This window comes from Phascolarctos cinereus, unplaced genomic scaffold, assembly GCF_003287225.1.
Source record: "Phascolarctos cinereus isolate Bilbo 61053 unplaced genomic scaffold, phaCin_HiC Scaffold_3;HRSCAF=262, whole genome shotgun sequence".
NCBI lineage: Eukaryota > Metazoa > Chordata > Mammalia > Diprotodontia > Phascolarctidae > Phascolarctos > Phascolarctos cinereus.
Window position 1 is genome coordinate 171,012,768 of NW_027555736.1, and position 20,241 is coordinate 171,033,008.

The window sequence follows — 20,241 nt, forward strand, 5'->3', positions numbered from 1 at the left end:
ATAACTGAATAGAAAGAGCTGTGTTATATCCAGAATTGAGTTGCAAAATGGAGTCAGTGTGGTTCACTCAATTCCCCACAATTAAACTGAACTGGGAAAGGGAAAGAAGCCCCTCTCTCCCACAGTCTCTCCTCTCCTTTTAATACTTTACTACTAATAACTGATTAACATAGTACTTAAATTTTGAAAATCACTTACTATAGCTAACAGGACAGGTATTGTCATCATCACCATTTTATAGATGTGGAAACTGAGGGTTATATAGGTTAAGTGCTATGCCCAGAGCACGAAAGTATCCAATAAGTATTAGAGGCAAAATTGAACCCTGGTCTTCCTAATTCAAGGTCCAGATATTCTATACCACATTGCCACTTAATGTAGTTCTGTTGCTTAATGAATGAATTTGGGAACAGTCCCCTCCTTTCATGAGGCTTCATGAGGAAACCTAAACTGAATCTGATTTCCTGCGTGGAATACCCCAAGATTTAAGATGGTAAACTTAAAACTGTTCACTTTCCTCCTACCCAAATGAATATAGTTCAACTTTGGCCTGAGTCCCTCCCCAGATTTTAACTTTGCCCTTAGGATTTTGATAAAATGAGGACCTTTGTTCTAGTCTTCCAGCTATTCCAAGCTTTTGATAACTCAGATAAAAAGGATGATACTATAGGCTATTCATCCCCAAATGATGGGTAAAAGTTTTTAGAGGTTAGAAGCACTTTTCTCTGTTTTAGTGATCTGGAGCAATCCAGAAGCTAGAGAAAGAACAGAAACATTCTGGAAATGTCAAGAGAGATCTCTGATTCCGGTGTTTATCTTCCATGAATTTTTGGTGGAATTCTGATGCCTCTCATTCCAGAGGATCAGATCTTTTCAATAGCAACCACCTCCCTCACTTGCCCTCAGCAAAGACAGCCCTGACTCAGGAGAAATACCTTGGCTTACTTACTCCTCCTATTTCAGCACCTTAAGGACCAAAGTCAAACCTTGTTTTTCCAACCCCTTGAGCTACTTTTATGACCCCTGGTTCAATTGCTTCTCTCTTATTGGCTTGAAATGCCCTATAGATTACTCATCTGATAAAATCTTGCCAAGGCAAGGAGTTTAAGTTACCATCATGTTTCACTCATGACAGCAACCCAAGCTTCCCTTATTTGCTCTCATCCAAGTACTTTGTTACCTCCTGTACACCATTGGCCAGTCAAGAAAATGTTGGACATTTGTCAGTCTGAAATCATTAAGGCTTTAGGCGCTTAACTGAGCTGGGAAGGGGCCAACTTCCAATAGCTACTTATAATACACTAATGGAGTAACTTACAAAGGTAGGTTTCTGCAAAAACTAAATCTGGAGAATAGTTAGAAAGGAAAAGGAACAGTTTCATTAAATCAGGATAACTCAAACTTCTTTTTATGTTTTCATAAACTCAGAATAGGGACAGTAAGTACTGTTGATTTAGTTGGGTTTCTGGGCAGTATCACCAAAACTAATGGTTCTGATGGTGAGCTCTATCACAGACAGACTGTGATAGAGAAATGAGCTGCTTCTGTTTCTGTTCCTCTCCATGGTTTAATTTCAATTCCTTTGGAAGCCATTCTTAAGTGGACTCTGTCTCCTCACTCTTCCAGTATTGATCTCACTCTGCAGCATTAGCATTTTTGATATCAGAAAGGACAGTGTATTCTGTGGGAGCTGCCTCTAAATGAAGTACTCTCATTCCCTTTTCTGGCTGTACTGGGAGGCACCAGTTCTTAGGAAGCACAGTCCGAAACCATGAAAATTAGAAATTTTGAGATGAAAGTTTCAGGTTCGGATTAAAGCTAAAAGTTTGCATTGGCCAAGAGGTGTGTCGCTTTTTGGATGAGGTTTGTGAAATCAGGATTCTGGCAATCAGCCATAAAATGCTGTGCCTCCTTGATGTAGTCTGTTCCAGCAGCAATCCCAAACTACCAGGGAAGAGATGAGGATGGGGATTGGAAGGATTTTATGGGATATTTTCCAAGAACATTGGCAAATCTGATTTGGAGAAATTTCTAACTTCTCAGTTTAACAATTTCTCCTGAATGTGTTCTTCAGTCATTTAATCAAAAAGTATTAAGTTGTAACTATAGCAGGCATTGTGCTAAATGCTGGGGAACCAAAGAAAGGCAAAAACAGCACCTGCCCTGCAAATTCTAGTCAAGAAGACAAGCATTATAGACATACAAGGTGTATATAGAGGACAGTCTCAGAGGGAAGCCGCTAACTTTGACCGAGACCAGGAAAAGCTCGTTGAAGAAGGTGGGATTTTAGCAGATTTTATATTTGCTCCGGGAGATACTAGGGAGCCAGTGAAGTTTATTGAGTAGACAGGTAACATGTATGTCTGCATTTTAGGAAGAATCACAAAACCTGGCCGCTGGCAGGGACTTCAGTGGGACTCTAGTCTAAACCGTACCTGACCTCCCAATGTAGTTCCCCCATGATCTCTTTTCGATCAACCAAAAGAGTTTAATATCTACCTGCTCTATACTGGGCACTGTGCTTGACTGTAGGGATACTAAGACAAAAATGAAACAGCCCTTGCCTGCAAGGAGCAGGGATTTATATTCTACAACAGGAAAAAAAAATGCATTCATAATAAGCATTATTGTGCTGGAGCCCATATTGGACCGATTGGAAAGAGATGATTGTTAAATTTTCAGTGTAAAAGCATTCACCCCTCAGAAATTGGCAGACAGTATAAATCAGGACTTGATTTATTATTTTGTTGACTTGCTTAGATTTAAGAAAGTGATGAAGAAATGTTAAAATAATGTAGATTAAATTTAAAAGTGTTTTGTAGGCTTGTGTTTTTCTGGAGAACCAATTGTTAAGCATTTGCCAGCACATTTTTGTTCTGTCATTTTTGAGTCGTGTCTAACTCTTAGTAACATCGATTGGAGTTTTCTTGGTCAAGACCTGTGTTTTAAGTTCTCCAACCTAAATATTCATTGAACTGATCGTCCTGTGGCATGGCCTTTGGTCTCCTTGCATCCTGGTCACCCCTCTACCAGGCACATTCCAGTCTCACATTGTCATCACCTAAACATGGTACCCAGGTGTGTGGTCTGACCAGGCTACAGCAAGGTGGAACCAGGATGGTGGCTTCCCTCCTTCTGGGCCCCTCTGGCTCTTCTCCAAATAAGATTTCATGGTTCTTTTAAAAGCCTGCTATGTCACAGTATTGACTGAATGAGTTTCTAGTTAAATCTCTACCTTTTCCTAATGGACTTACCTAGCCAAGCCTCTCTCATCTTGGATCTTTGAATTTTCTTTCTCTTATAATATGTAATAGTGTAGCCAAGCAAACAGGCGATAATCATAGCCAACCAACATTATTTTAATTTTAAGGTTTACAATATCATGCTTTAGAGATGATATCATTCATTCCCCACAACCTTGGGAATTAGGTCTATGAGTATTACATTTTATAGCTGGAGAAACTGAGACTCAGAAAGGCTAAGTGACTTGTTCGTGGTTACACAGTCAGTAGGTCTAGTTCTTTCTAGACTAAAAGTCTGGTGTACCTTCCAGCGTGCCCTGTCTGGTACAGCCTCACTTAGACCACGAGGTACAGAGATATTAGTGATGGAGTGCTAATGATGGACCTCTAAAAGGCCCTGGACTTTCCCATGTGGCCCAGGTCCCTGGTGTTGGCCTAGGACACCTGGCTCTTCCTAATTCTTGCATTGTGGCTTTGATCCTGCCCCAATCGCCAATTCTGTTAGCCCTGCCCCTTCATTGTTTGTAATAACTGCTTCCCACCCTTTGCCTGGGGCACCTGGCCCTTCCCAGTTCCTTGCTTTGTGGCTTTCACCCAGCCCCAATCTTCAGCCTGGGTCCTCTTCTGTTACCTTCCAGGCATCTTTCCCCCATTAAATTGTCCAGATTCCTTAAGAGTCTGACTGGATTGTATTCTCATTACAAAGACTCAGATTCTTAAAATCTGGCTAATAGTGCACTCACTTGGAATCTTGGTCACCCCACCTGTTCTAATAAACCTTGTCTTTGTCTGAAAAGAAGGCTTGAGTCGTATTGATTTGAGGGCAAATGTATCACTTATGCTTGAATTTCGAGGTCCCGGCACCCCCAGAACTTAGCATTTGAAGCAATATTTTTTCCTGAGATTCATTGTGACCACAAATCTATTTCTAGTTCTCATAAGACCAACTCATTAAATGAAGGAGGTAGATGGATGGAAGAAATCAAGCATTTATTAAGTGCCTACTATATGCCCAGCACTGTGCTAGGCGCTTTGTAATTATTATCTCATTTTATCGTCACAACTATACATTAGGTAGGTGCTATTATTATCTCCATTTTTACATGTGAGGAAACTGATATGAGAAACTACTTTCTCTCATTTATAATTAATTTATTAGGACCAAGAGTTTTCTACCCTTTTCTACTTCCTCATCCAGAAACCAAAGTGTGGGGAATCTGTCTGATTTTATCAAGGTCAAGATCTAATTAGACAATAAAAGATTCTAAGTTTGGGCTAATGGGTGTGTTCCTCCTCTTTGTGTTTTGCTCTGCTGGTCTTGGGTAAGGTTATTGTCCCTATTATCAAGACAAGTGATATGGAAATTGATGTCTCTTTGACCTAGGTTTGAGTGGTTTAAAGGCATATACTCTTAAGACCTTCATTTTAATATAGCCCACACCTGCTATTGTTGTTAAACTTCCCTCTCCAGAACATCTACTCTTTCTTCCTAGGGCAAATAAACTGTGTTTGGGGTGTTTGTTCTAAAAGAGACAGCCAGATGACCTTTTATTAATAATGTGCTGGCCTTATTGATAAAATGATTAAATTACCCAGGAACTATGTCTCTTGAATGAACTTTATTAATCGTCCAACTGGCAAAGAGAACAAAGTCCACCTCTTGGTTCAGATAGACCCTAAAGAGGGATGTGATTTGGAACAACTCACTTTACTCTTCTGTGATTCAAGCCTCCTCATCTGTACAATGAGAATTACAACACTTGTCCTGTCCAACCTCCCAAAATTATTGTTGCTCCCAACACTTAGGGCTGCCCCAGAATGGAATTGGCTACTTATAGAGAAGCCCCTTCACTGGAGCTCTGTAAGCAGAGACTGGGTCACCCCTGGTCAGGTGTGTTCCTTCATGTGTGTCCTATACCAGATGGCTACCAAAAATCCCTTCTGACTAAAATTCTGTGATCTTGAGGATCAAGTGAGATAATGAATATAGAGTCGTGCCAATAGAGTAGGTCCATTGTTTCTCAGGGAGATCACGTAAGGAATTTTTTAAAAATTTGCTTTTTAAAAATTATAAACTTAAACATTAATAAACCCGAACGTTTCAATTAAAAAAAACCAAAAGTATTGTACATGAAACTATGAATGTCTATTACATTGGTTTTTTTTAAGCTCCTGTTAAATTACAAGCAGTGATGAAACTACCCTGCTAGTCTATTTTCTGTTCCTTCTGCACTTTTCTGTGGATTTTTTAAAAGTGCATCAATATACTAACTACCAACCCCCTTTCGCCATAGAAGCCTTCCCTTTAAACTTGCTTGAGTATGTTTACAATCAGTATATTGAAACTAAAGAACTCATCACATTCCCCGTAGGTCTCATCCTGCACCTCTAATCTACCACCTCTCTGTCAGGAAGTAAAAAGCATGCTACATTATTAGTCATCTTACCTCTGAAGGGACCAACTCGGACTTTTTCCTTTGCATTTTTGTTGTAATTGTGCAAATTATTTTCCTAGTTCTCCTCACTTCACTCTGCATCCAAGGTTTCCCTAGGCTTCACCAAAACAACAGTTGTCATTCCTTAAGGTGCAATAATTCTATCACATTCATGTACCATAATTTTAGTCATTGCCTAGTTAAAGGGCCTGTAATTTGTTTCCAGTTTTTGGCACAACAGTGGCATTCTAAATATTTTTGTATGCCTGGGCCACATTACCCTCTTTCTTTGGTCTCTTTGGGACATAGACCAGTAGTGATACTGCTGGGTCAAAGGATATGCACGATAACTTTTGGGACATAGTTCCAAATTGCTTTCCCGAATGTCTAGAGTAATTTATATCTCCTCCAATAGTGTATTAATACACCTGTTTTCCCACAGCCCATGCAGCATTAGACATTTTCCTTTTTCTCAACTCTGCCAATCTGACAGGTGTGAGGGAGAACCTCAAAATTGCTTTAAATTTGCATTTTTCTAGTTATTTGTTCTTTGGAGCATTTTTTCATATGACTATAGATAGCTTAGATTTGTTCAGTGTTGCTTCCTAAGCATTTAGGGAACCAGGCAGAGGCCTTGGGAACAAAAAGTACTTATGGCAGACCTTGGCCTCTGTGAGATCAGGTCTTGGGGGGAGGTGGAGAATGGGGATAGTGGCTATGTAGATGAACACCTGACTAGTGAAAGTGGGTGAAGAAGCTTTCCTGCCATTCTTTCATTCTTATTATCCTTGTCTGAAGAAATTCTTTCTCTCCTATCCATCCATCCCCATCATTGTTCCTTGGGCGTTTAGTACAGGGTCTCATGAATAGTAAGCATTTAATAAATGCTTGTCAAACTGATTAATTTTAATATATTTGCCATGTATTCTAACTGAACTCTAACTCCTTATTAATCTTGGAGGAGCCTGGATTATGGAATGGAAGCAGAACAAATTAAAATTAAGGAGAAAACTTGTATAAGGAGGGGGGAAGGGAGTTTAGGATGGGGAAAAGTATTACTAAACTGTAATACCCTATTGGTCCTGTATATGGAATTCAGGAATGAAAATAGCAAACGAATTATTTTATTTGGTAAAAATGTCCATACAAATTCATGCCAAGTACTGCTGACTTTAAATTACTCCCTGCTCTTTCTATTTAGTGGCTCCCTGGTGCCTCCAGGATCAAATATCCTATCTTCTGGTTGTAGCCCCTGGTCACCTTCCCAGTCTTAAGACTTTGATCTTCAACACTGACCTCCTTTGCTGCTCTTTCCAGAAGACATTCCTCCATCTCCTTACTCGAGGCATTTTCTCTGGCTCTTCCCCTCCTGTGCCTGAAATGCTCTTCTGCCTCACCTTTGCCTTCTGACTTCCCTGGCTTCCTTTCAAATTCCAGTTAAAATCCTGCCTTCTCCAAGAGGCCTTTAGTATTCTAGTATATCCCCACCACCCAAGTGGTTCCCTCTGAAATTACCTCCAGTGTAAATCTTGTTTGTACATAGTGGTGTGCGAGTTGTTTCCCTCATTAGATTGTAAGCTCCTGGACAGCAGGGACTGTTTTTGTCTCCTTTTTTTGCATCTCTATCACATAGCATAGTACCTGGCACCATAGCGGGCACTTCATAAATAAATGCTAGTTTACTTGATTTGACTTCAATTGCTGCTTTCTATCTCCTCTTATAGGAAACATCATTGGTTCAGGAATTTTTGTCTCACCAAAAGGTGTTCTGGAGAATGCTGGCTCTGTGGGCCTTGCTCTGATTGTATGGATTGTAACCGGGCTCATCACAGCTGTGGGTGCATTGTGTTATGCTGAACTTGGAGTTACTATCCCTAAATCTGGAGGTGACTACTCTTATGTCAAGGACATTTTTGGAGGCCTGGCTGGGTAAGGTTATTACCTGGGGCACAGGGTAACTTTGGGCAGAGGAAAATAGGGTAGCCTGGGAAATCTAGGATCTCATCACTTGGGTTCCTTGTGCTTTTATTTCTTGAGTGGGTGATTTGGGGATCCTCAATGACTATTACTAGGCTTCATCAGCCTCTAGTGTGTCCCAAGACCTTAAGTACCATTCCTTGGAAAAGGGGAACACCAGAAGTCCCTCATCTGATTCAGATACACAACTATAAATTTGGATTTCCCTTTTTTGTCTATTATTAAAATAAGATTCCTGTCCTTAAAGAAGAAATGTTGGTGCATATATAACCTATATCAGATTGCTTACTCTCCCGGGGAAGGGGGAAGGGAGGAAGGAGGGAGAAAATTTGGAACCCAAAATTTTTTAGAAAACAAATGTTAAAAATTGTTTTCATATGTAATTGTAGGGAAATATTAAAAAAAAACACAAACAAAAGTGAAATAACTAAATATGTGTTGTGCGCCATTTATAGTATAAAATGCAGTTTAAACAAAAAAAAAAGACATTTGTATTGGTGAAATGAGGTGGATAGATGCCCAGATTTCGGTTGGTTTGGGGCAATGGTAATTCAGGCCAAGTAATCTCATACCAGAATTAGCCTAACTTTAGGGGATTTACCAGTTCCCTTTTAGACCCCAATGTTGGTGAGGCTCCATCTTGGCAATTTCTCAAAGTTGCTTCAGTCTGTTAGCATTAGCAGAATCAAGTACAGGGTTCCTATCCCTGTCACCATCTTTACTGGAGAGTGCCTCAAAAACAAAGAAAACCACACGGCTCTCATCTTGGAGTCAACCTGTAAGAGCTATGGACACACAAAACAATTCCATTCTTGTTCATTCATCTTGACTAATGAGACTGGTCATCTTCCCATCACTGGAAGAAACACTAGTCCTGCCCTTTCCACACGAACAAGGCTCACTGCTCTGAAAGGAACACTCAATTCTATGTTCCTAGTTCTTCCTCAAATGCCAAGCGATGCCTACAGTTCTTTCAGGAAAAGCTTAGCCCCATCCTTTACTCCTCTAAAGAGAAGGGTGTAAAAATCCCACCTATTCAGGTCCTTCAGAGACTAACCGTCCTTGCCTGGATCTGAAGGGAAATTGCAGGAAATATGTTTAGTATCCTCTCTCTCTCTCCCTCTCTCCCTCCCCACCCCCCACCCCCATCACTGAAGAACTAGGAGCCAGGGTGGTGGAAACATAGAGGTGGGGAGAAGGAGGGGTAGGGAGGCAGAAGGAACCCTGAAGTCTGTGCTAATAAATGCCTATGCAATTACTTGCTGAAACATTAACAATAATTGCTAATAAAACACATCACAGCCTGAAAGGACATGCTTCTCACTTCTTAGTGGTTTAGCACCTTAATAAACTTGAAAGATGAAGGGTACTCCCTTCTAACACCCTCCTTTCTACAAAGGCTGCCCTCAAGTTTCCCAGGTACCCTTTTTTGGAGCAAGTTGTATCTTTACTAGCCCTGAAGGCAGGGACTCATTCAATTCATGCCCTGTCTTCTTCCTCCCATCAGGTTCCTAAGGTTGTGGATTGCTGTGCTAGTAATCTACCCCACCAACCAGGCTGTCATTGCTCTCACCTTCTCCAATTATGTGCTGCAACCACTCTTCCCCACCTGTTTTCCTCCAGAGTCTGGACTACGACTCCTGGCTGCAGTCTGCTTATGTGAGTACCTGCTGAGTCTCCCCTTTTTCCACTGGATGCCCTCCTTGCATCCCTTGTGTTCTTGATTCTACTCTATCTTTCTCATTATTTCTCCTCCTTTAACCTACATTCCACTTGCTGGTGTCTAGAGAAACCCTTGTATTTGCAAGTGTCTATACTGTGGGTCTCACCAGACTTCGTGGCAGTGGGTCCATACCTACCTACCCCTTAACTTAGACACAGGCATTTCATAAGCACCCATACAAAAGATTTATAAGGTAGGGTCCATATCCTTGAAGTTTATATTCCAACTGGGTTGACAAAGTACAGATATAGGAGAGGTAGCATCTAATGTAGCTCTGCGAGTATAGGTCAGTCATCTGACTTAACAGATCTTCAGTTTCTCCATTTGTGAAATGGGAATGAGAATACTTGGTACTACTTAACTGACCTCAGAAGGTTGTAAAGAAACTGCTCTGTAAAAAATGCAAAACATTATATAAATATGAGCTGTAGGAAACAACCAGAATTATACACACTTATGCACACACAGATATTATATATGTGTGTGTATATATATGCCTAAACATATACATACGTAGCAGCTTGGAATGTGAACCCATGTTTGACTTCATTGGTATAGGGAATGCCCAGATAAAGAAATTCAGGTCACTAATGTAGATAAGCATTTTCTCTGCAACTTACATTCTTAGAGAATTACCTAGAGCCCTGAGTAGTTAAATAAGTTGTCCAGGGTCACACAGCCAGCTTGTATCAGAGGTATGAGACTTGCACTTGGATCTTCTTGGATCCACCCACTACACCATGTTACTTCCCATGTATACAGACAAGTATTGTTCCAAAAGTTGGGTTGTCCCAAAAGTCTTAGTGTAACTTTAAGCTTTAACAGCTTGCTCTTAAGACTATTATCCCTAGTAGTTTAAAACTATATTAAGACTTTTGGAACATTGTGAACATATGCAAACATACATATTGTACATATAGTGTGTATGTGTTCACATAGTGTACTCTGCCTGATGCAGTCTGCCATGTGGACTTTGGAGCAGAAGCATATGAAGGTAATCTTTGAGTATTTCCAGTCCCCTTACTGCATTTCCTTTTGATTGGCATCTGAGCCTGAGTGAGTAGGCAATAGCTGTTTTAAGCCTCCAAGGTACAATGAATGATTTAGTTTTAGGCACTTTAATTCAAAGTGCTTTAAAATATCACCTAGCCTACCTATGCTAGACCAAATGCTGGAGTTGGTTGATTTTATTTTTTTCCCCTGTAGCCCCTCTGACTTAATCCCAACTCACAATGGTTTTTCCTTTCCATGAAATTCTATAGCAGTGATCATAGATTAGAACTTAGCAGTTAATTATAATAATTATATGCATAGACATACAGATATGGATTAGATTGCCAGATTTGGGTGGATTTCCATGACAGATCTATAGCAGGACACAGACAAAGGATCTACAGAATAATCAGAAATTGGTAGTTGTCAAGTCTGCTTTATTGGAGGGAGGATTTGAATTCAATAAATCACAGATCCATAAATACCAGTGGGGCTAACTAATTGTCTTCTCTCCACACATCCACCATTTCCAATATTATGTCATACATAGCCACACACTTAATTTAAATTTACTGCTGCCATACTATCTAGATCCCTTAATGCAGCTCTGACTGGTTTATTGGTTAGGTAGTTAACCATTCCAAAGTGGTGGTCCAAGGTCCTGATTGATCCCTTTTGTTCGCACTGTTGGTGAAGGCTGGTGAGGTTTAAGGGGATAATGACTCCTAAGGCCTGACTCTCCTCAGTGGATTGGACCATGCACCAGAACTGAGTAGGCCATCATTGGTATTGGTATCATAGATTGACATGAGGCATTGCCTTCCGAGGGACTCCTGTAGTTGTGGGAAGTTGTTGTTCAGTAAGGAAGAAAGTATCCAAAATCTCTAGAGGGTTTCAAATACATATTCGCCTCTTCGTGCTCTGGATCTACAGTGTTTTAGACAGCATCAAGCAGGTAAGCACCTGGGAACTTAGCTGGGTGTCTGGAGTGTAATGTTTATAGCCCCAAGGAGGAGCTTTTGGGAAGACAGGAATAATTTTTTTGCCTTTTATTGCTGGAAAAACTTACTTTTGGTCGAACTCTGAAAAACAACCAAAATGCTGGCCACTGCTATGTCTGTCTCTCATGGGTGAGCACACAGACACACAATTTCCTCTTTCCTGCTGATGTTGCTGAAAGCGTCTTTGGCTGGAACTAGATAATATCATGGATTCTCAGAGCTGGAAGGAACCTTTAGTGGTCATCAAGTTCATCTTCTTATGATTAGATAGCTTCTTCATAACAGGGCAAGAAAATATTCCTGGTGCCAGGTCAACAGGTAGAGTTCCTAACTCTCATTGCTCCTTTGTCCTACATTCTCCAAAGCATATGAAATTCACATTATACTCAGGCTACTGAGCACATAACCCTCTTTGGAGTATGTGCCCCACTGTCCTCCCACAATGGAGCCAAATTGCCCTGAGCCTTCTTAGATGGATAAGAATCTCTCCTAGTTTTTAATAGATGCAGAGAGGTAGATTTCACAATCTCTGTCAGCAACCTATTCCAGCATCTGACAAGTGCTAGGGATAGAGCCAGGGAAGGAATTTTAAAGCCTGGCTTGGAGCATTGATCACAAGACCTATAGGTTAGGAAGGATCACCAAAGGTCATCTGGCCTATTCCACCTGGATTTCTAGGTACAATTGTATCTAAATTATCTCAGATGGCCAATTATCAACTCCATTAGCCTCCAGAAAGAATAATTCCAAAATCTCCTGTGCTAATAAGTTCCCATTTCTCTTATCATCCTCACAGGTTAAAAAACAAACAAACAATTCTTTCCATGTTGTTCACCTAAATCCTTCTTGTTCTAGTTTAAATTTAGCCCTTTCCTGTGATCCTCTAAAGAAGGTGGAAAACAGCTAAGAGTTAGAATTCAGATTCTTACTTAACTGACCTTTGGCAAATCACTTAACCTCCAATCCTCATTTTCAGGTGGTTGGACTAAGGTCCATTCTATGATCCTATAACAGGATGATCTTTGAGGATTCCTTCCAGAGCTAAATCTAAAGCTCTGATTGCAACAATATCCCTTTATTTAACTCTAAATCTCTGTTAAATGTGCATTCTCCCCTTTTCCCTACTCAATCAAAAAAAAAGTTTAAGAAGTTCCCTACTATGTTTTAGGCACTGTCAAGTTCCTTATTCCACTCCCCCTATCCTCTTCTTTAGGCCAAGTACTCCAAATTCCTTTGACCTGGCTTCACAGAGCCTGTTTTTAATCATTTTCCCCTAGATCTTCTCCCACAGGGTTCCTCACATTTCCTGATGTATAGATAATGTACCTAAGGTAGGTATATATCTAATATAGATTGGAATTAGGTTGCCAGGGCAATTATCTTGAAAAGGCAGCTTCATTTAAAGGGACAACCTGTGTCAGAGGTGACCTACTTAAAATGCCTGTTGTTATTTTGAGCTGAGTTTGACAGCATTTGCCATTTTTTCTGGAGTGTTGGAAATGGGAAGTGGAAGGGATAGCATTTATAGAGCACCTACTATGTGCCAGGCACTGTGCTAAGCACTTTACAAATATCACATTTGATCCTCACAACAACCCCAGGTAGAAGGAACTATTGCTGTCCCCATTTTACAATTGAGGAAACTGAGACAAATTACATGACTTGCTGAGGGTCACATAGGTAGGAATTATCTAAGGCTGGATTTTAACTCAGGTGTTAGACCAGTAGTCTATCCAGTGTACCACTTAGGTGAATGATTTTCTTTGGAAACCTTAATTTATGCTATGTATTTTTAACGTACAGGGTGTTAGATGCAAAAGGGATCCAATATGATGCCTGGGAATGAGCTGGAGGATCAGTGTTCAAATCCTGATCTAGGGCAAGTCATTTTTCTTTTCCGGGTCTCAGTTTCCTCAGGTGTAAAAGGAAGGAGCTGAGTGAGATAGATGACTCCCCAGTTCTCTTCTAACACTTAATCTTCAAGTTCACCCTCTCATTTTTACAGATAAGTGAATTAATCCCCCAAAGAGGGTAAGTAGTAGAGTTGGTCTATATAGTTTTAGTGATTTTTTTTTCAAAGTAGGTAATACGGGGGAATCTGAAAGTTAGGGAGGGAAAAACTGATGTGTAATAGGGAACATCCAGTTTAGTAGATCAGCGTGTGGCAGGGAAGGGATGTGTGCTTGGGAAATTCAGAGTCTCAGGACTGTGCCTGAATGTGGGAGGTATTGAGATAGAGTAAATGTTACAGGGCTTCTTTGGAAGAGATCTGAGATATGAAGTGCCAGATGGGGAAGGAGGAAAGAACCTGCTGCAACTGATTTGCTTTTGCTGTGCCTTGGTGGGGGGGAGGTGGAGAGGGGTGAAGAGGGGGAGGAGTGGAGACTGCAGACTTGGATGGATTTGTGCAATACAGCTGCTGCTTAGGGTTCTTTCATTATTCAGGTCAAAGCTGATTATTCACTGCTGAGTCAGCAAAATCTCCCCAACCTACAGTTTCAGAAAAGAGGACTGTACATTATAATTAAATGAAAAGCTCTTCTCCCATCCGGAGAATGTGTGTATTTGGAGGGAGGAAAGAAAAGCAGAGGGGAACAGGTCTCTTTTTTCCTGTGTGTGCTCTTTTTATTAGCACTTCTGGTTATAAGAATGTTAAAATTGTTTTTACATGTAAATTGGGGGAAACTAAAGTACTCCATTAAAAAAAACACTTCAGGTTATAACCAACCTGAAGTGGTGGTGGCTCCAGAGAAAGGAGCAGGTTATCATCCTGGGCAATCCCTCCTTTCCCTCTTTTCCTGCTCCCAGTGGGCACCCCACCCCCACCCCTTTCCTTGATCTGTTTGTCTACTTCTGTATTCGGGAACATGCTGACCCTGCAAAGTTAGTTAATGCAACTCCTGGGCTCCTTCCTTGTTTCCAGGGTCACTGGTTGTCTCCAAATCCCTCTGACTTGTTTTTTCTCCCCCTTCCCACCTTTCTCCCTCTGAACATAACTAATGAAAGGTCCAAGGGCAATAAATGTTTCTGTTCAGGTTTCCATCTTTTCTCCGAGATTCCAGCAGGGCTAGCTTTCCTCAGCTACCAATGTCTGCCTTGTCACTTTTTCCCTGCTCTGGTGGTAAGGGAACAGGATTTCACTTCTCATGTATAATTTCTGACCCTGAGCTGCGTTGCAGTTACACAATAGATTAGTCCCTTGAGCAGTTGTTGGAAAGATTCAATAAGTAATAATGAGGATTCTGTTTTGCATATCACTTACATATTAATCATCTAACATCCAAGTGCACAAAACCTTTTCCCCTATCTTCTAACCCTATTCTTTCTTTAGTTCCTTTCTCCTTGGAACTTAGTGAGTTCCTCTTCCTTTCCCCCATCTTACTTGTGCCATGAGCACTCCATGGATAATGATATAGACCTCCCTTGGGACTCCAAGAAACTAGTTTGATGTCAGCCTAGACTTCAAGAGTCAATAGAATTGGGTTATTGTTTACTCCAAGACTATATAAACCATAATTGTCTTAATGCCCTTGCATTAAGGACTTTAAAATTCTCAAAGTGTCTTTAGTTGCTTTATTCACTCTGCAACAACTGAGAGAGATCTCTAGACCTTAAATATCCTCTAGTTCAACCTCCTCATTTTCCGATTATGGGAAATGGAGAGACTATGTGACTTTTGCATTTTACAGATAAGAAAACTGAGGCTCAGAAGGGATTGTCTTATTCAAGATCACACAGCTAATGAGTGTCAGAGCCAGGACTAACTTCTGGCTTGAAGCCCAGTGTTTTTCTCATTCTATTATACTGTGCAGGTAGGCAGTTACAGGTACAAAGAATAGATACAGTGTCCAGTTTTGTCTTAAGTTGGGGAATAATCTAGAGATTGCTTGGGCGGAGTTCCACTGATCATTGACTGAACTGCAGGCTTTTTCTTAGCCCCTCTTCCTTCTCCCTCCCTGATTCTATATGAAATATGTCTAGTCCCAGTTAAAGGCCCTGGATACATTAGCAACACTTCTTGTTGCTAGCTTCTGCTGCTAGAGCAGTTAGTGTCTTTCATTGTTAAGTTCCCCAGCCACCTGAAAGACAGGTATTTCCTTGTGTTTGACTTCTTTTAAACTTTCTTCTTTCTCTTTGCCTCCTTCCTAGACATCTGGGTTCCCCTTTCTTTTCTGTTGGTACCTACAGACTATTGTCTGTCCTGATGGGAGCCAGGAAACAACCTTTGACCAACAGACCTCAGGATAACTTCACTAAAAATGGTTATAGAGTCATGAGTTACAGGGACAGTTCTCAGAATGGGAACCCCTGGGTAGAGAGAAGGTGCAACACAGAAAAGTTTTAGATGTGTTATGTGAACCATGGGGTCAGTCTTGTAAATGAGCCATCTCCCAGGAATCCTCTAGACTGGCAGGCAGGCAGGCAACAAATATTTGTTAAAGCATCTAACTATGTGCCAAGCACTGGGGATATAAACATAAGCAAATAGAAAGACAATGCCTGCCCTCAAGGTGCTTATCTTCCAGTGAGGGAAGAAAATACCCAAAAGGAACCTGAAGAGGGGCTGAGAGGTACCTATGCAGAGGCACAGTGACAAGTTATAAAAGTCGGAAGCAGAGCTAAGAGGAGAGTAACAGTTAGCCAGTCTAGGCCCCTCCACAAAATGGAGACCTCAGGAGGAACTCACCAATTGGGAAAAGGGGGACTGGGACTTCTTAGTGCCTTCCTGGACTGTAATGAAATCATCAGGCTTTCCAAACCATGGCCAGAGAATCATTTCCCCTGCTCATATTCAATATTATCTAAAAATCAGTTCAGGGAAAGGGATATTTATACTGGAGGAGAGAAACTGCAAGAGAGTGGGCAGAACGGCTTGAGATAAGATAACTGCCTTCAAATACTGAATAGTTGTAAGTGAAAGAAGAACTATGCATGTTTGTCCTGGTCTCAGAGGGTAAAGTCGAGAAGTAGGGGGCAAAGGGGCAGCTAGGTGGCGCAGTGGATGGAGCACTGGCCCTAAAGTCAGGAGAACCCGAGTTCAAATTCAGCCTCAGACCAAACACTTGACACTTACTAGCTGTATGACCCTGGGCAAGTCACTTAACCCCAATTGCCTTAAAAAAATCACTCTATACCAGGGGTGTCATGGGCCGGCCCCCTTGGGCTGTCCCCTTCTCAGAATTTTTAAATGTACAAAATAAAATACATAGGATTACAAAGAAAACCCATTATTGTGAAGTACAGTTATGAAAAAGTTTTTAATGTTCACGGACCCCCGATTAAGACATCCTTCTCTAGACCAAAGCCTCTTTTGTCTATGTTGGTCTGTTCATGCATTCAGAAACTGGCTATTAACAGATTGGTCCGCAGGGATTAAGGAATGATTTGACATTTAAGAAGTTGCCTGGCCCACCCTGGGAAAACAATTAGATATCAAGGGAGCCTCCACTGAGTTCTGACTGCCTTTGGCTTCTTATTTCTGTTTTTTTCTCTCTTCCTTTTCCATGTTCGGGGCAACTTCTGGCTAGTAGAGAAAAAGAGAAGTGCTTAGCTCTTATGAAATGCTGAGCACTGTATTTAGGCTTCTTCTTGGCTAATCCAAGCACAAGCTGGTGATTCAGCAGAAACTCCTGAGCCAGGCAGCTGACATCGAGAAGACAGGATAAGAGGAAGACAAAAAAGGAGAGAGAGTGAGGAGTGAGGACTGAAGACTGACTTGAAAAGAGACAGTGGATTACGAACTAAGAAAGGTCACAGGTTACATACAATGGACATGAGTGAGCATTCAGATAGCCAGGTACCTGGCTTCTCCATTTGGTTTGATTTTACAGAAAGTTAAGAGTCACTCCTTAAATGTTCTCTTTTGGGGTTGTTGTCAGAATATGAATGTGAGAAGTTACTTGCTTTGTGTTGAAAGTTTAGAAGGAAAATTGTCATTATGTGGCAAGTAGAATTTCTCTGAAAATCAAGCGTCCTGCCCCCTGCCCCACCATGGGCATGTGACATTAAAAGGGTGAAAGATTTTGCGTTAAGTTTCCAAGAGTATATGGGAAGTCTTTTATATGACTTTTTTCTAACCTTTATGAACGAACAATGACTTCAGGAAATGAGGTCTGAAACCAATTGAATGGTGAATGACATGGAATACTGTTGTGCCACAAGAAATGGCAAACAGGATGGTTTCAGAGAAACCTGGAAAGCTTTGTATGAACTGGTGGAGTTATGCAAATGGGTCCGGAAGAACAATTTATACAGTAACAACACTGTAAAAACAAATAACTTTGATTTAAGAAATGTGATCTGTACAATGACTAACTATGATTCTGGAGGACCCAAGATGCAGAATGCTACCCATCTGACAGAGACTTATGGTGAAGAGAAAGAAACATTGCAGGGCATGACCAATTCAGGAATCTGTTTTGCTTGACTTTATGTATATTTGTTACAAGAGTTCATGTTTTGGTTTTGATTTTTAAGTAGAGGGGGGGGCTTGGAGGGACAGAAAATAAATACTCAATTAAAAATAATTTTATAAAAGTTCAGGAATGGAGTGAAAGCTTCTCTTCTACTTCTTCCAGTTCCTCTGTAGGTGCGGTGACACAGCCTGTTCTGTCTGAGTGGGCGAATCTATAGAGAAAAGAATCTTATCTGAGCTTTGGGCCGCAATTTCAAAGTCAAACAACAAGTCTTGGTATTTTCTTTGGCCTATCAGCGTCTTTTGGCCCCTGGTGTTGGTTACCTCCTTGGTCTCTATAGACTTGCTGACATCAGGCAGGGGTGTGCCAAGGAGGCTGTTCCACAATTAGAAACACGTGCCAACCCTTTCCAAGAGCTGGAGTACCTTCCAGGGACAGCCACTCCAGCCTATCACTGAGGTTCCCACTGACACACCCCTCCCCACCCCACTCTCCCCACTGTGGCCCATGGAGGGAGCCCCTATAATTTTCAGAGCAGACATGAAGAAGGCTTCTTTATAGGGCCTCATCTAACCCATAGTACCAACAGCCTTTCCAAATGCAAATTAAATTGCTTACCCAGGAGTCACAGAGGTGGTAATGTATCCAGGGCCTGGCTTTAAATCCAAGTACCTCTGATGCCAAATCTAACACTCTGTCTACTGTACCCTGCTGCCTCTGGGCTTCAGTTTCCTCATTTGTAAAGGGATTGAACTGGATCACTAATGGCTCCCAATATTGTGGTCTTTGTATCTTTAGGGGACCTCAAAAGTTATTTGTAAAGGGTCCACATAGTGGCACGTCAGGGAGTCAGTAAACATTTGTTAAGCTCCTACTCTGGGACTGTGCTAAGTACTAGGGATACAAAAACAAGGCAAAAGACAGTCCTTACCCTCAAGGAGCTTACAATCTAACGGGGGAAACAACATGTACAAGTTATATAGGCTAAATAGGAAATTATTAAAAGAAAGAAAGCACTAGAATTAAGAGGAGTTGAGAATGCCTTCCTGTAGAAGGTGCCATTTTAGTTGAGACTTAAAGGAAGCCAGGGAAGCCAGTAGGCAGGCAGAGATAGGAGGAAAGAGAGAATTCTAGGCATGGAGGACAGCCAGAGAAAAATGCCCAGAGCTGAAACATGAAGTACCTTACTTGAGGAACAAGCCAGGAGGCCAGAGTCACTGGATTAAAGAGTACATATTAGGGAGTAAGGTAGAAGGGGACTGGAAAGATAGGGGTAGGCTGGATTGCAAAGGGCTTTTAATGCCAAATGGGATTTCACATTTGCTCCTGGAGATGATAGGGAGCCATTGGAAGTTGCTGAGTAGAGAACTGATGTGATTGGACATGTTTTATAGGAAAATCATTTTGGAGGCTAAAAGAAGGGTGGAGAGACTTGAGGCAGGCAGACCCACCAGCAGGCTATTGCAGTAATCCAGGTATAGATGGTAAGGGTCTGTACCAGAGTGGTGGCAGTATCAGGGAGAAAGGGTCGTGTTTGAAGGGTGTCACAAAGGTTAGATTGACAGGTGGCATCAGATTGCATATAGAGGGACAAAGACATAGTGAGGAGTAGAGGGTGGTTTTCTTAGTCAAAAGGGGGGGTCCTTAAAGGCTGGGGCAGCTAGCAGACTGAATAGAGTGGTGAATTTGGAGTCAGATATATATTAGCTGTGTGCTCTTTGGAAAGTACAACATAATTCTTTCAACTCAGTTTCCATATGTGTAAAATGGGGATAATACCACCTCCCTCCCAGGGTTATTAGGAAGATCAGATGAGATGGTGTATGTAAAGTGCTATGTAAGTGATATTATTATCATTATTAATGTTCCTAAGATCTGTTCAAGATCTCTTCCCCTCCAGAAGAAAAAAAAAAGTGAAACTAGGAACAAGTCCTTTTTGGATGTCTCATTAATCCTCAGGTAAATTTTTTTTTACAGGGGAAGGGTATCTCTCTGAGAAAAGGTACTTGTTTTTGTACTCCCAAAGAGGAACAGGGTGTCCAGTTTGTAGAAACTGGTGTCATCTGACAGTCCCCCCACCCCCTTTAACAGCTGTGTCTGATGCATTCCACCCCTCTTTTTTCCTCCGCTTCTGCTTCATTTGGTCTTCCTTCCTTCTACCCCCACTTCAGCCTTCTGTCATCTCTATCACCCCTTCTTCCCCCCCATTTTGTGTTTTGGTCTTTTTCTTCCCTCTCCTCCCTGCCACCCCTCCCCCAGTTATATCTCCTCTTTTCTCCATCTGTCCCTGTTGACTATTGGCTTCTCTGGCTGTGTGTGTGTGTGTGTGTGTGTGTGTGTGTGTGTGTGTGTGTGTGTGTGTGCGCGCGCGCGCGCGCGCGCGCACCTGTGCCTGTTTTCACTCATCTGGAAGGGGAGGGAGAAGCCAGGATTTGCAAAAGAAAAAGGAAAACA

At 41.4% G+C, this 20,241-nt stretch overlaps 1 protein-coding gene across 1 annotated transcript in view; it reads left to right on the top strand.

Annotated features, from left to right (window-relative positions):
- Window positions 1-20,241, top strand: part of SLC7A8 (solute carrier family 7 member 8) — a 79,400-nt gene that overhangs the window by 26,984 nt on the left and 32,175 nt on the right. Inside the window, exons 2-3 of the mRNA XM_020964301.2 lie at window positions 7,402-7,606; window positions 9,162-9,313. Coding sequence (XP_020819960.1) covers window positions 7,402-7,606; window positions 9,162-9,313 — 357 coding nt within the window. The remainder of the gene's footprint in view (window positions 1-7,401; window positions 7,607-9,161; window positions 9,314-20,241) is intronic.